General features: G+C 36.6%; 1 protein-coding gene and 1 long non-coding RNA gene across 5 annotated transcripts in view; both read left to right on the top strand.

Annotated features, from left to right (window-relative positions):
- Positions 1-1,665: 1,665 nt before the first annotated feature.
- Positions 1,666-16,159, top strand: part of LOC127510625 (gastrula zinc finger protein XlCGF7.1-like) — a 237,907-nt gene continuing 223,413 nt past the window's right edge. For 2 of the 4 annotated variants that reach the window (XM_051890430.1, XM_051890434.1), the window contains exon 1: positions 2,642-2,721. Coding sequence is in view for 1 of the 4 variants with exons in the window: in XM_051890432.1 (XP_051746392.1) it covers positions 2,637-2,721 (85 nt within the window). In the remaining 3 variants the exon portion in view is untranslated. Of the gene's footprint in view, positions 2,722-4,944; positions 5,339-16,159 lie in introns of those variants that run through there. The other 2 variants (XM_051890432.1, XM_051890435.1) reach the window with 2 other exon arrangements.
- Positions 8,772-10,035, top strand: LOC127510718 (uncharacterized). The gene is made up of 2 exons (XR_007929718.1): positions 8,772-9,011; positions 9,394-10,035. It is a non-coding gene; the product is annotated as an uncharacterized LOC127510718 (long non-coding RNA).

Genomic DNA, 16,159 nt, shown 5'->3' with positions numbered 1-16,159 from the left:
TCGTCTCAAGGAACCTCAGTGTCTTCTCAGCTCCAGTCTGTCATCTGCCTGCGATATCTGCAAAAGAAAAGACAAGTATCACTCCAGTATCCATATCTGCCACCTGTCTTATCTGCCATCACTTACCTGCACTCCATATAAGCTCCTGGTTGTTCAATAAACTATATTCCCAGATAGCAGACCAACCTTGAATCAACGTTGAATCATTGTTAATGCATTAACCAAATTATCATTGAATCAATCAATTTTAAATTGATTTTTCATCAGGTTTGCACCCTGAAATAATGTTATTTCAATGATAAAAAATAGATCAAGATGGTTGTAAAATCAATGTTTTTTCAACCTTAATTAAATCACCTATTTAACATTGAATTAACGTGGAAGCAATATAAAATCATTCTTGCTTTATGTACAGCAAGATTCTAAGCCAGTTAAATGTCTATTTCTACTCATTTCAATCAGAGACAATGAAAGGGCTGCAGTTAATATGGTTTTTAATGAAAAATTCACAACTTCCTTCAGTTTACATACAAATGTATTTATTTATAACCACACACTGTTTGAACAGGAATTAACATCACATTCAGGAAAAACAAGTGGCTGTGAAAATGGCATTTCATGGTGACAAACAAATAGACCAGTCAGGGCTTAGGCTAAGCCAGGATCAGACCTTAGTTCAATTATTTAAGTAGCTTTTATAAACATGCCTTAGAAAAGTGTTTATCTTGAGACAAAACAATGGCAGTGACATATTTTAAGATATGTTTTCAGTTAAAACAGTTCAGACATGCATTTTAGTCTGGGACTAGGTTTAAGCCTTGTCTGTGAAAGGGGTTAAGTAGTAAAGAAAAAATACATTATTGCCATTCATCTTGAGACAAAACAATAGCACAGACACATTTTAAGATGTCAGTGCAAGTTACTTTCAGTTGAAACAGCTCAAACATGCATTTTAGCAACAATTATTACAAAACAGATATTTTTCAGAGAAAAACAACACAAAAATCACATGCATTTGGGATGGCATAAAGGTGAGTTAATGAAGATCTGGTTTGGATAATTCCAAGTCTAAAGTTTGTTAAAGAGGATAACATGCAAGTCAATAAACAACATGGATTTTACTCATATCCAACATTAGTAATTCATTAGCAACTATATCAGTTTTTATATAGAAATTACTTACCATGTATTGCAAAGTGTCCTCTGTTGTCCAACAAAATTGAAAAGCTTTAGGTCCTAAGAGGAGAAACATTTTTACAGCATTAGTGGTCGAAAGTTGTTTGCTAAGTCAATTAATTAGTTGTGCAAATACTACTATTATAATCTACTATTTCTACTAAAATCATGATCATGATTTATACTAAAAATATCCTAACATTTTTCCCTGGACGATGCAAAACACCAAGTTAGGCAAATGTAATGTTAGCTCACAATGTCTTTACTTACAGATTTGGATCATCATTTTGGGCACATGGAATCAGAGCTAACATGTCAAAGACAATTAAAAGAACAGATAAATATTAATTTAAAAGCTTAACTCAATATTATAATGCAGGAATCACGCGCACTTCCCGCCCACAGCATTTCAAATATCTGGCGCTGCATACATGGTAAAGGACGCATTCATTTTAAATTCGATTAATTACGATTCTATTAGTATTCATGTTCACAAACAATGTTAATTAACTGTAAAACACACATTCAAATGCTGCATTATCGAATATATAAAGTAAAACAAATTTCCAAGTTCAACCTACCTTTCAGTCCGAGAAAATAGATCGATTCGAGCAGAAAGTTCAAGACGCTCGTGTGTCGTGACGTCAGAAAAACGTCTGACGCAGGATCCTTAAAGTGCAGGTGTGATGTTTGAATAGTTGTGAATTTACTGTTTAAGTTGAAAGAGTGTAACGTTATTATAATAATAATGTCCAGCTGATTCATCTCACTGACTTCCAACTGGTTGGAGTTTATCTACACACTTCAGTTGGCAGGAATTTTTTATTTATTAAATTTTTATTTATTTATTTATTTTTATTTTTATTTATTTATTTTTGTGGGACTAGACTAGAGAGTCATGGGGAGCATGAATGCTAATGTGAATAAAGTGTTGAATGAGGGGACAGATGAATTGACATGGGGAAATGAAGCTGACCAAAAATCAACATTGATTCAATGTTCGTATTTTTCAACACTGAAAAGCATTGAAATATCAACGTTGATTCGATGTTGTTTTTTTCAACACTGAAAAGCATTGAAATTTCAATGTTGATTCAATATTATGTAGCATTGAATTTTCAATCTCAACCAAAATGATGATTCTGATAGAATTTCAACATTGAATCAATGTCACCTTACTATCTGGGAAGTGTCTGTATGATTTATGTTCTTCTATTAATTTGTAGTGCTAGTTTTGAGAGCCTTAAATGGTCTAATCAGCCAAAAAACAATCTTTCTGAATGACTTCCTTGCTAGTGCGCTGACTACTGACCTAGGGAGCTGATTAAGACGCACCCAGAGATTTAGTTTGGATTTATTTTTAGCTGTTAATTAGTCTCATTTTAAACATGACAGAGCTCCCAAACACACAGAAGAACTTGTGGTGAAGCAACTGAGATCCACATGACGTACATATAAAGATGCCGTTTATAAAAGAGGAGAGTGAAGACATGAAGATTGAAGAAGTATTCAGCGTGAAACAAGAAGATACTGAGGAACAAACAGGTTGGTTTCCATTCTCAAAGCTGTCATTTAATGTGTTGAGCTCCACAGAAATTAGTGATATTTTTGAAGAATATCACAATGGCTTAATTAAAGCAGTTTTATTTAACATGAAGCATGTCGTCTTGTGTGGACAGGCATGTTGAGATCACATGACCAGACAAATACTAGTGCTGCCTTTAAGTGCAGCTGAGAAGCTGAAACAAGTGTGACATGTCATAGTGACTAATGCACAACATTAAATTAGGAGAAAATTATACAAAAATAGTTATTTTGTGTAACATTTAACCCATTATCTATTTCTTGACTGAAAACAGTGAAAACCATTCATTTCTATAACATAAATATGCAAGAGTACACAAACAATTTTGTATAAAGCAAACCATGAAATGTGAGTGATCTTAAAAGTTATTGTCTATTAATGATTTTTCATTTTCACCCTCAGAAGATCTCATTGTATCAATCCACTTGTAAACACGAAACATCTGTGTGCCGTTTATTCCTCGAAGTTAAGAGGAAATAAGATTGAAAAAAATTTGGCTGGCAGTGGGAGAGTCATCTATAAATGCTTAATTTGAGAAACAAATGTGTTTTTGTATTTTCACGTTTTTGTGTGATTCATATGGAAGCTACAATTTTAGGCAACTGTCCATATGCATCTTCACTGTTTCATGCTTTTTCACCTTCTCCGAGAGATTATGCATGTCGGTGACACCTGTAGTTGTCCATGCGATGTCCGTACCGCTCTCGGGATGGAACAAAATGCAGGAGTAGTATTAGCTATTTTGCAACCTGCTAGCCTTTTTTTCCGCTTGTACTAGTTCCTCAAATCGCCTATTATATGATTTCCCGCTCTTTGTAGATACTTGTTTTATTTTTAAATTTGGTCTTGGTGGTCCTAATTCTTTAATTGTCAATTTATCCTGACTGCTACGACAACTGAATGGTATTTCTTTTAATTATAAGATTAATGATTTAATGATTGCATTCGCCATGACATTGTTCAACTGGACTCAACTCACGAGATGTCCCATGGTCTCTCTCTCTCTTTCTCTCTCGCTCTTTTTAAATTACATTTAATAAAGATATTAAAGTAGTTTTTTTTTTTCTTGTTGTTAAAATGCAAAATTGTTTTCAAATATTATTGAATGTCACTTCATCTCAAAGATTATTAATAGAGGGATGTTTGTTCCCACCAATCGCTGCACAAGTGATGGTTACGTATGATGATGAAAGTACACTGAACAAAATTATAAACGCAACACTTTTGTTTTTGCCCCCATTTTTCATGAGCTGAACTCAAAGATCTAAGACTTTTTCTATGTACACAAAAGGCCTATTTCTCTCAAATATTGTTCACAAATCTGTCTACATCTGTGTTAGTGAGCACTTCTCCTTTGCCAAGATAACCCATCCACCTCACTGGTGTGGCATATCAAGATGCTGATTACTCAGTGTAAGTTAGTGCTAGCCCTCCCAGAACTCATAGACATTGCATTGCAGTGCCTGCAATTTGGAAAAAAAAAAATCTTTGTATAAAAGTCTATGAGAGCACTCTGGGCGATTCTCGGCAAGAGTGATATTGTCACAGACACGCCAGGCTCTACACTCACCCAATCACAACGCACTCCCTCTCCTGAGTATTAACCAGCCACACCTGACACTCATCAGCACTCATCACCACAGCAGCATAAAACACGCTCCTGAACACTCACTCTCTCTCCGGTCTTGTTAATGCATACTACCTGTTATGCTTACCTCCAGGACTCCTTTAAACGCCTACTTACCTGTCTCCAGCGTCCTCTGTGATCCCTTGTGTCTCCACGTCGTCTGTGAGTTCCAGTGTGTTCGTCTGCTCCACGTTGATCTGCATCCACGCTCCCTGAGAAAACAAAGACAAGTATCAGATCCAGTATCACGTCCCGTCAACGTATCCATCTGCTTCAACTCACCTGCACTCTGTCTGCACGCTCTGTTGTACTTCAATAAACCCTGTTTACACTTACCAGTGTCTCCGCTCCCTTCTGTACGTAACAGAAATCACCCAAAATGGGGCAGTACTTTACATAATGTGACTTGACGCTGATTGGACTATATCCAGATTCTGAACAAGCAGTATTGAACAGTGACAGCTAGCATAACACTGTGGTTGAATATTGAAGAAAAAAAATCCCTCCCTTTCGCTCTTTGGTGGTGCGTCACCCAATCACCCTAATGAAGAAACCGCCCATAGTCTGACATCGTTGTTTTACCTTTTTTTTTTAAAGGCTGTTTGACCTAGTCTTTGCATGTTCACTTTGTAAACACTTGCTCAGTACAACTGCTCGCCTAGTTTCCAACTAGTGCAAGTATATACTTAAAAAGTATATAATTTATAATTCTTCTTTTTTTTTTTTTTTTAGAAAATGATTGATCGTTTTGGTAGATAAGACCTTTATTCCTTGGGTGGGATCATGTAACGCCCTTTGAAGCTGCTTGAAACTACAATTTGGACCTTCAACCCATTGTACCCTGTTGAAGTCCACTATATGGAGAAAAAATGTTGGAATGTTTTCCTCAAATACCTTAATTTCTTTTAGACTGAAGAAAGAAAGACATAAACATCTTGGATGACATGGGGGTGAGTAAATTACCAGGCAATTTTAATTCTGACGTGAACTATTCCTTTAAGACATTTTGTCTTAAATTATATTAAACTGACTTTAATAAATGTTTACTCTTGTATAACTTAAAAAAAAAAGTTGCTTAACTTATTTTGATGAGTTCCAGTAATGTAAAAACTTGTTGTCATGGCTTATTGAACATTTAAAAAAAAAAATTCACCATACATGTCAAGCAGAGATTTTACGCGTCCGTTGCTCTCTGTGCGTCTTTTTTTTTTAAAGGGGACTCTGTCTCGCTTCTCTCTTTCTCTGCCTTACTTTCTGGTTCTGTCATCTTGTTCAGTTTCAGCAGAATTTCTGTTGCTCGTTGTTTAGTGGCTTGATCAAAAAGGCAATCTTTATACCTTGGGTCTAAGATCGTTGCCAAGACATACAAAGGCTCGGTGTATATGCTGTTAAACCGCTGCTTTACTCCAGCAGAGTAGTTTTTGTCATCTTCAAGGGATAGTTCACCCAAAAAAGAAAATTCTGTCATCATTTACTCACCCTCAAGTTGTTCCAAACCTGTACAAAATTTCTTTGTTTAGCTGTACACAAAGGAAGATATTTGGAAGAATGTTGACTACCATAGTATTTTTTTTTTCCCTACTATGGTAGTCAATGGGGGGAGAGATCTGCTTAGTATTTTACATTAGTTTTGTATTTGTTTATTTTATAATTAAAGTTTGTTGAACATTCGCCGGTTCCCACCTCCTCCTTCCTTGAACACAAACCTCGCTACATTGGTGCCAAAACCCAGGAGGAGGAATGCACTGTCAAAGAGCCCTCGTCGCTGTGGGGAATCCGCGGTGCCATCAAGCATGGCTGAGCAGAGTCTGCTGCCATGGACGCTTGAGGCGGTGGGCTGGAGTGAGTTGCCTGGGGAATGGACGAACTCGCTGCCGGCTGCCTGGGTTGTGGAGGGGCGTTTGCCTGAGTCTGGAGCCTGCTTCCATCCGCCATGATGAGAAAGAGCAGGGAATGGGGGACACCTGCCAGCTGCCCAAACCCAGAGGAACCGTTGCCATCCACCAGGCGGTGGAGTGTCAAGCCATCCACCGAGGGCTATCCAGTGCGTTTTGGGAACTGGACCGTGAGAACAGCCTTGTATCTCATGGAGGAGCTTTGGAAGCATAAAAGAAGGAGCGACGAAAAAGGAGCGACGAAAGTGAAGAAGGAGAGAGGACCAGGCCTGGATTTACATTATGTTTTGTTCATGTGTTCATTCTTTTACGTTCGTTTTGTTTATTTTAGAATTAAAATTTGTTGAATGTTCACCGATTCCCACCTCCTCCTTCCTTGAATACAAACCTCGCTACAAATGCATTTGTCACATTCGTAAAAAGCAAAATGGTGTATGAACACAACCATATTAAGCGTCATTGCCATACTAGCCATTAGCATCTGCTCTAGAGACTTTTGTTCAAAACGTGACTAGTAAACAGTGCAATGCACAAATCAACATATTTCAATGTGTCGTTTCAGGCCTACATTATAAGTTTGAATGTAATTTAGATTTTTTAGCAAGGACATCAAAAGTATGTCAGCCAACCCAGATAGCAAACGGATGTGGGCCACTTCAGGCAATGATGCGGCACTGCAGGCCTTCTTATAGCCCGGACAAAATGTATGTGAGCCTTAAGTGGCCCGCAAGTAACATGGCAAATATGGCCAATCAACAATGCTATTCTGGGTGTAAACCAAATATGGCCCACATATGCTGCAGCAAATGTGGCCCAGTTATCTTAAAACACAACTGGGCCAGTTCTGGCAAAGATGTGGGAAAGTAATCACTGGCGATTCTGAATGTGAACCTAAAGTGGCCCACACATGGCATAACAAATATGGCCCAAATACATTAATCCAACTTTGGACCACGTTTGGCAAAGGTACGGCACAGTCAGCACTGGCTAACCAGGGTGTGAGCCTAAACTGGACCACATATAATGCAGCAAATGTGGCCCAGATATCTTAAAACATATCTGGGCCAGTTTTGGCAAAGATGAGGGACAGTAACGACTGGCAAATCTGAATGTGAACCTAAAGTGGCCCACACACAGCATAGCAAATATGGCCCGAATACATTACTCCAGCTTTGGACCACATTTGGCAAATGTACGGCACAGTCAGCACTGACTAACCAGGGTGTGAGTCTAAACTGGCCCACATATAATGTAGCAAATGTGGCCCAGTTATCTTAAAACATATCTGGGCCAGTTTTGGCAAACTTATGGGACAGTAATCACTGGCGATTCTGAATGTGAACCTAAAGTGGCCCACACATGGCATAACAAATATGGCCCGAATACATTACTCCAACTTTGGACCACATTTGGCAAATGTACGGCACAGTCAGCACTGGCTAGCCAGGGTGTGAGTCTAAACTGGCCCACATATAATGCAGCAAATGTGGCCCAGTTATCTTAAAACATTCCTGGGCCAGTTCTGGCAAAGATGAGGGACAGTAACGACTGGCAAATCTGAATGTGAACCTAAAGTGACCCACACACAGCATAGCAAATATGGCCGGATACATTATTCCAACTTTGGACCACATTTGGCATATGTACGGCACAGTCAGCACTGGCTAACCAGGGTGTGAGTCTAAACTGGCCCACATATAATGCAGCAAATATGGCCCAGTTATCTTAAAACATATCTGGGCCAGTTTTGGCAAACATGAGGGACAGTAACGACTGGCAAATCTGAATGTGAACCTAAAGTGGCCCACACATGGCATAACAAATATGGCCCGAATACATTACTCCAGCTTTGGACCACATTTGGCAAATGTACGGCACAGTCAGCACTGACTAATCAGGGTTTAAGCCTAAACTGGCCCACATATAATGCAGCAAATGTGGCCCAGTTATCTTAAAACATTCCTGGGCCAGTTCTGGCAAAGATGAGGGACAGTAACGACTGGCAAATCTGAATGTGAACCTAAAGTGGCCCACACATGGCATAACAAATATGGCCCGAATACATTACTCCAGCTTTGGACCACATTTGGCATATGTATGGCACAGTCAGCACTGGCCAACCAGGGTGTAAGCTCAAAATGGAACAGTAAGCAAGTTAATAGTTAATAACAATTAGGGCCACTTTTGGTAAACATACAGTACAGTTGACACAGAAAATATGCTCTAAATATCATAAAAAAACAAGGCCACTTCTGGCTTTGGAAGGAGCACCTTTAAAAAGTGGTTAATTTAGATGTAGATGTAACCCAGACTAATTAAGGGTTAAATATATATATTAATATAAATGTATGAGGTTCAGAAAAGTAAATAATTGAAGATTGGTGATATTAATAAATACTTAAAATAAAATAAATTGTGTGACAAAAATAATTTGTAATATTTAAACAAGTTATAGTTCATCCAATCAGAGTTCTGTTGATATGGACCGCCCACTTGCTGATGCGGCAGATTGCGCAAGACCTGAGAAGGAAGAAGACGGGAAAGAAATTCGCTAGATTTAGCTATCAAGAAAGTAGAAATAACGGAGTAAAACTTTGAAAATAGTGTTTAAAACTCAAGTCAGTTGAAAGAGGAGAATATTGAGTGGATTCAGTTGTTATTTTACTCCTGTGACTATCGATGGGTGAATTACATCATTGTATTACTGGGAAGTGATTATCTGGATGTGGTGAGTTCAATTTATGCAAGTATGCTGAGTTTAATGTTTAAATAAGAAAACAACACTTATTTTGTAAGGAAAGAAGTTGTTTATTTTGTTTATTATGGTCATATGTGTGATTTATGTTGTATCTTTGGATATTATGGTACAAATTCGTAGCGCTGTTCAGTTGTTCTCATGTGGTGTCGTTCTTTTTCACGTGCACGCTTCACGTGCATGTCGGGGTAATATACACGTGCCTGAAAAGAGATGTATGTTTATTAGCAATGTAATATTGTAAAACATTGAAATTATTACTTTATATGTTAATTTATTGGTATGTGGAGATACTTACCTGATGTGATGCTATTGTTGACTAAATGCAGTCATGCATTTCTGACCTTTTAAACAGGTCAGGTTTTTTTCCTGAGGGGAGATTGATTTTCTTTGATGGCGAGCCAACCTATTCGGACACTGGAAAAGAAAGAAGAAAATTCATCCTATAGGACCAGGAGAGTATCGTGATTTCATTTTTTTTTTCCCCTGCTCAAGGTAAAACTATTCCTGCATAGAGACTGTGTTTTCTCCATACGGGACTGAAACTCTGAGATAACTAGAAGAAGGAACTGATATCAGTTATTGAACATTTGGAAATTGAACTGGTCGTCGACGTGTGCGTGATATCACAAAATTGTTGTTGAATCTGGACAAATTGTTGTCATTCTATTGTTTTCTATTGTATTCATACTATTCTAGTGTGAAACTGACAGTGATTTGCTCTTAAGTGATTTGTTCTTTTATTTCTTTTAATCAAATTGACGTAACTCACTTTGAATTGCTTTTTATTTATTTTATTGTTTACTTTCAAAAAGGGGAAAGGCCGGCATTTAAGGGAACATTTATAAAAAATCTACGTACTTACCTTAATTGTGGTCTCCTGTCGTTCCTTCAGCAATTACCCTCTACCTCCGTAGTCGATCATACGAATCTTCTGATTTTCCTAATTGGTCCATAAAAGTGAAGAACTAAATTATAAGTAATATAACCCGTTACATATAGCTAAAAATGAAACTGAAAATATAGCATTAATATTTTTCAGGAAATTTGATATAGGATGCAACACTGTTAATTGTACAGGCTAATCTGGGGAAGGCGGCTATATCAGTTGTGGATGGGCCTGCCCTGTTATTTTTTTTTAAACATACATTTATTGGTGTGTGTGTGTGTGTGTGTGTGTGTGTGTGTTTGTGTGTACAGGTATATGTGGTTTATGAGGACACAAATGTCTATAATGACATAGGCATTACAAGGTAAACATGGTTTATGAGGACACTTCCTTTGTGTGTGTTTACTCGTGGTTTATGAGGGCATGTTAAAATCTTTGCCATGGTTTCAAGCAGGACATATTCCTCTGTCCACATGTTTTGTTGATCTTGTAACAAGATCCCAAGGGCAAGTTAGTCCTAACGCTACCCCTAAACCTAACCCAACCCAGCACAAAACCCTGGTTGATGTTGATGAACCCATTGACATAAACTGTAAACTTGTCACTCAAATATGATTGGTTGAATGAAATGCAGGATTAACAATGTAAGCAGGCAGTGTCATTTTATAAACTGCTTTAAGTGACCCTGATATTGTAATAAGTAAATAAATTGTTTTATGATGCGTCTCTAAGCACCTTTACCTTATTTTTATTATTCTCAGGTTAGGTAAGCAAGTCAAATCTGATCTCAATTATAAGCATTTTAAAATACTTACAATCAGACAGAAGACTTCTCCGTGGTCTGTTCAGGCTCAACGACTTAAATTAATGCCACATGAGGCTGCGTTTAGTTATAAAGTTATAAGTTCATTTATTTATTACATTAGTATTTCTAGCATTACATATATTCTACAAACATTCTATACAAGTAATTAAATAAAGGATAAGTATTAAAAAGTTCTTCAGTCAAGGCAATATCAGTGATGTAGGCATCATCAGCGTTGGTTCTGGTGTCAGAGAAGCAGCCTCAGGTGCGAAGCAGCCCCCCCTGTTCTCTTCTCGTTCCAGCTTTTTATAGGCTATCTGACCTCTTGATCTCATCTTCTTTGGAATTCCCCTCATCTGTCTATATATAAAGGCCTTGTCTCTTTGTTCTCGGACTCTTCTCCTCTGCTGTGTCCTGCGCTTCTGATCAAAACATCCTTCAACGGTAATGGTTACCTTTCTTACTAATACATGTTATGTCTGTACTGTTCTACTAGCATGCTTTATTAAACTCTTAAAACAACAGTTGTAGTGTCTTCCTTTATAAACATATTCTTAATAAAGCTTTACAACAATAAAATGTTTTTGTCTCTTTTCTTTATAAACTACATTCTGATTAAAATACTTTTACAATAACAGTTGTCTTGTCTTCTTTAATAAGTAATTAATATATGCTTTAATAAAGGCGTTACAATACCAGTTGTCTTTCATTCTTTAATACAAACATCTGTTGGGGTTTTTCTTTTTTCTACATTCTTTCATATAAAAAAAATTCTTCTGTTTTTCTTACACATCATTTCCAACAAGCTATCTGTTATAATTTTTCTTTTATAAACAGATATCACTTAATTCATATAATTTCCAACAAGCTATCTCTGTTATAATTTTTCTTTTATAAACAGATATCACTTAATTCATATAATTTCCAACAAGCTATCTCTGTTATAATTTTTCTTTTATAAACAGATATCACTTAATTCATATAATTTCCAACAAGCTATCTCTGTTATAATTTTTCTTTTATAAACAGATATCACTTATGACAGCTGTACTTCATAAACAGCTAACATCTTTTCACTGTTTACACACAAACATGTTATCAAACATGTCTCTTCCTCCAATATATCGCTTTCACAGTTTTTTTTATACAAAAAAAAAATATATATATATAAAAAATCACAGTTGTGTTGTCATTATTATTGCTTATAAATCACTTATTTCAAATATGTTTTTTCTTCTTAAATCTCAGTTGTGTTGTCATTATTATTCTTTATAAGCAGAAGAGGTACAAGTAGCATAGAAAAGTTGCATTCCCTAATGAAGCAGGGTGTGGCTGATATCAACAAAATGAATGAATAAACTAATAAATAAATAAAACATTACAAAACAAACATTAATAAAAATATTTAATTTGTCTTACATTTTGGCTGAATATTGACATTTACATTTATAAATGACTTTTTTATGAATAAAAATAGCCTATCATAATATTAATTGATAAATTAAATTATGAGTGGGTAAATCAGCACAAACTGCAATGAGAACATTGTATGTTATTTTGATATTATTAACTTTTCAAACCATTTATTATTTAAGTTTTAATCATGTTATAGGCTTCAGCTAACTTGTTAACTTGCTAACAGCTAACTTGTTAGAGATAAGATATTTTTTTTAATCAAAGTTCAAACTGGTTCGAATTTTACTTCCGGCCCTTTAAATTTAAAAGTAGGCGCGCGGAAAAGGCGCCCAAAAGACGGAACAGCGGAGAGGATCGGCTGGAGAATTGACGGTGGAAAACTGCACAAAGTCAAGGTAAGATTTCATAAAAAAATAATGAATTTAAACAATGTCTTTTTGTTGGCGATTGCTTCGTTATATTTGGTTGGAGTATTTATGTGATATTAAAGTTAGTGATAACTTAAATTGTTAGCAAGCAAACACATAACTAAGGCTATTTGAAGATAAGTTATTTAGTCATTTCAACTTTTGCTATCTCTGGATTTTCAGGAATTTTTTTAAATATGAATGTTTGTGTAGAGAAATAGGCTGAATGATGATTGTAAGTGACCGTGACATAGCAATTTGCTATGTTCGCACTATTTACATTTTTCTTATGATACTTTGCTACGTAGCTATCTTGCCAGTAGCAAGATAGTCAAGATTAGTTCATTGTTTTTAACTATTTTATTTAATATCTTGTGAATAACGTTGATTAGTTCACCTCCGAGTCTTTTTGAACCGAGTCTCTTTCGTTCGTTTGTCACGTCACATGACAGCATACATTAAGATAACGTTAGTTTGGTTTTACTCCTTGTACTCATAAAGTGAGTACATGACGCGTTCCTGATCTCATTTCTTGCACTTTGAATTTGTGAATATGTGATAAACAGTTTTTTTTGTTTGTGATAATTAAATAATAATTCCTAAATAAATGCTGATGAAATAGTCATATCTGTCTGTTTCCTGCACTAGCTGCTATCACGTGACAAAAGAATGAACGAGTCCTAACTGAAGACCCTGAATTCATAATTTATCTTTGTTATAATTTGTTATTGTGGCTGCAATAGCTTTTATCTATTAGTTGTTGTTTATCATTACTTTGTTATTTATTTTAAATATTATCAAAGTTTGTGCAAGTAGATGTTTTAGGGACATTCATCTATGTATTCATTGTATATTATACTGCACTAACTAGTTTTATTACTTTATTTGTCAGAAACATCAGGCAACAGATTAAGAAGAAGAATCCTGCATCAAAGATGGCTTCAACTTGCATGTGAGACAGAGCGAGAAGAGAAAAAGAGGAATGAAGATGGACTGTCTAAGAAACCTGTAAGTCAGTTACACTGTCTATTTTGCTATATGTGTGTAATAATTTGTATTATACTACGAGGCTGTTGAATGCTTGAATTAGGGCTGCGACGATAACCACATTACCGCAATACCGCAGTAATGAGATGCCTACCGCAATGTTGAGGCCATCACCGTCATCACCGCACCATTTCTATGGTAACCAAGAGCTCCTGCACTCATCAGATTCATGCGGCTGCAGCTTGTTTGTGGTAACGGCGAAAAGAATGATTTGTTGAACATCTGCGAAAATGTTAAAGTATGTAAAATAGTGACTGAACTCAAACATATGCTTTTATTAAAACTGGTGCTCTGCTGTGCCAAGGGACATTTCAAAACATTTCACCGGTTACTTTCGTTTTACTGCATAGACCTTTATGTCCTATAAATGTGTCATATTCGTATTTGTATGACAGTCCATGCAGCTTTCAGTGGGCGGGACTGTTGGCATTATTAATAAAGAAACATGAATGAATGAGAAAGTAAAGAGTAGGACGTGCTTCATATTAAAAATAAAACTCAGTACTGGCAGGATGTTTCTGTGTGCATGCTCCGAGTATAACACGGACAAGCATTGAAGCCTCTGTTTTCGGTTGCGTGCCTAATTGGTCAAATACACTATGTCAAAATGCCTGCACTGGTGAGTATTCACATAAACACATGTTGATGTAAGCACTGTCCGTGTGCGTTGTTCTTCACTCACTCACTCACTCACTCACTCACTCACACACAGTGGTGTAGCGCAAATCTGCAGGGCCCTCTGCGAGCCAAAATGGTTACGTTGCAATATTGGGAAATCTTTCCGTTTTAAACCAAGAAGGCAAGCCAATGTATATCACACAAAAAGCAACGTGCAAACTTTTCTCAAGAGATGAATTTCAGCATAATATGCTGATAATGGTAGGCTATCCTAACTGTCTTAATTTATTCCATTATTTTTCTTGTGGACCGTAAATATAGTAAAACAAATGAGAAGAATAGTATTTCGTGTTAAACAGGTTGTTTTTTAAAATGCATCTAAGAGTCAAATTTTTCCCCCACCCACCTGTTGTCAGCACTGCTCTATTTTATCAGTAAAAATTGAACTAGCAACTTAAAAGCTACATGCATTTCTCACTAGCGAGGTAACACCACTGTTCTTAAAGCAGATAAACTTAGAGTTTTGCTATTAATGCACAGGTAGATCCAGTCAGTTTAATTACCATTCTACATTAATGCGCTTGCCTTCATTAAGGCACACACACATGTTGGGTTTCCATGACTTTCCATTAGGGGTGTGCCTGAAGCCAAATACCTGATTCAGAAAGACACAGATAATGGCTTCAAAATATATAACTAATAATTCTGCCAAATAATATTTTGCTGAGGCTGACACAGTTACTCCTCGTGTTTGCTGGATAACGGGTGAGCCAGAGGAAAGCATGATATTATACCTAAACCTCTAAAATCACTACGCAATAATGAGTGTGTGAAGTGAATGAGTGTAAACTCTATGAATGAAATGAGCACAAATCAAATAGCCGTATTGCTGTTGCCTCTCCATGTGTCAGAAATCAGAGCTTGGAAAGAGTAAATCAACTAAAATACTTAGTGCTGTCAACGTTAATGCACGCGATTCATTTTTCCAGTTTAACGCGTTAAAATATTTAACACAGTTAATGCAGCATCTGTTTTTTTTTCATCCTTTGGATAGCATTACAATATATGATTACGCTCTTATTTCTGCAAATGCTTTTAAACCATTTAAGCGTGCCAAAAGAGAAAAAGAGAACGCAATGTCTGTGAATGTCCTGTCACACACACAACGCACAGAAAGACGCGCGCAAGTATAGTGAGCATGGATGGCACACCAGTATCGAGTTCTCTGTCACGCTTGAACAAACAATAACACACAATAATGTCAAAAATGTCCGTTTTGTTGAATATCACCATTGGAGCAGCCTTGAATGAGTTAAAGTCCCTGTGAACTGGAAGTTGCAAACGACTTTTATCCAGTGCTGTGACGTATTTCCAAGCGAAACGGAATATTAAATAGAGGGCAGGGTTTTACTTTAGCGCTCCTCCTCTCCATCTCTCTCTCATAGCAGACTAACAGTTGGAGGGGAGTGGTTTAAGTGTTTTCAGAAACTGACGTCATCTGGAAAGGAACGCCATTCCAGACCTGAAGTAACTTTTCAGATTTTGATTAAAGATTACCACGACAAACAAATTTTTTTCTGAGTATTACCTTGCACGGATTAATTGTTCACCACAAGACTAGTAAAATGCACTAACAAAGTAAATAGGGTCAATTTTGATTTCATGACGACTTTAAAGTCTTAAATGAAAAGTAAAGAGTTGTGAGAAAGTGGGACACGTGTGAGATCCACGCCATGTGCAGCAGCGGCAGCTCTTAAAGCTACAGCAACCAATGTCAATGAAAATAATAAACCTTTAATTGAAGCTGAATGAAGCTTTAATAATGATTAATCTTTAGGCTATAAAGTATGCAGTGCAGACTGTTTGGTAACTTTATTCAATTTCTGTATTTGTCCTATCTGTGAGACAGGTAGGAAGGGCACAGGTAAATATGACATTT

Source organism: Ctenopharyngodon idella, chromosome 4 (genome assembly GCF_019924925.1).
Source record: "Ctenopharyngodon idella isolate HZGC_01 chromosome 4, HZGC01, whole genome shotgun sequence".
Lineage (NCBI taxonomy): Eukaryota > Metazoa > Chordata > Actinopteri > Cypriniformes > Xenocyprididae > Ctenopharyngodon > Ctenopharyngodon idella.
Note: the sequence above shows the minus strand (reverse complement) of the source record. Positions and strands in the feature narration are given on the sequence as shown.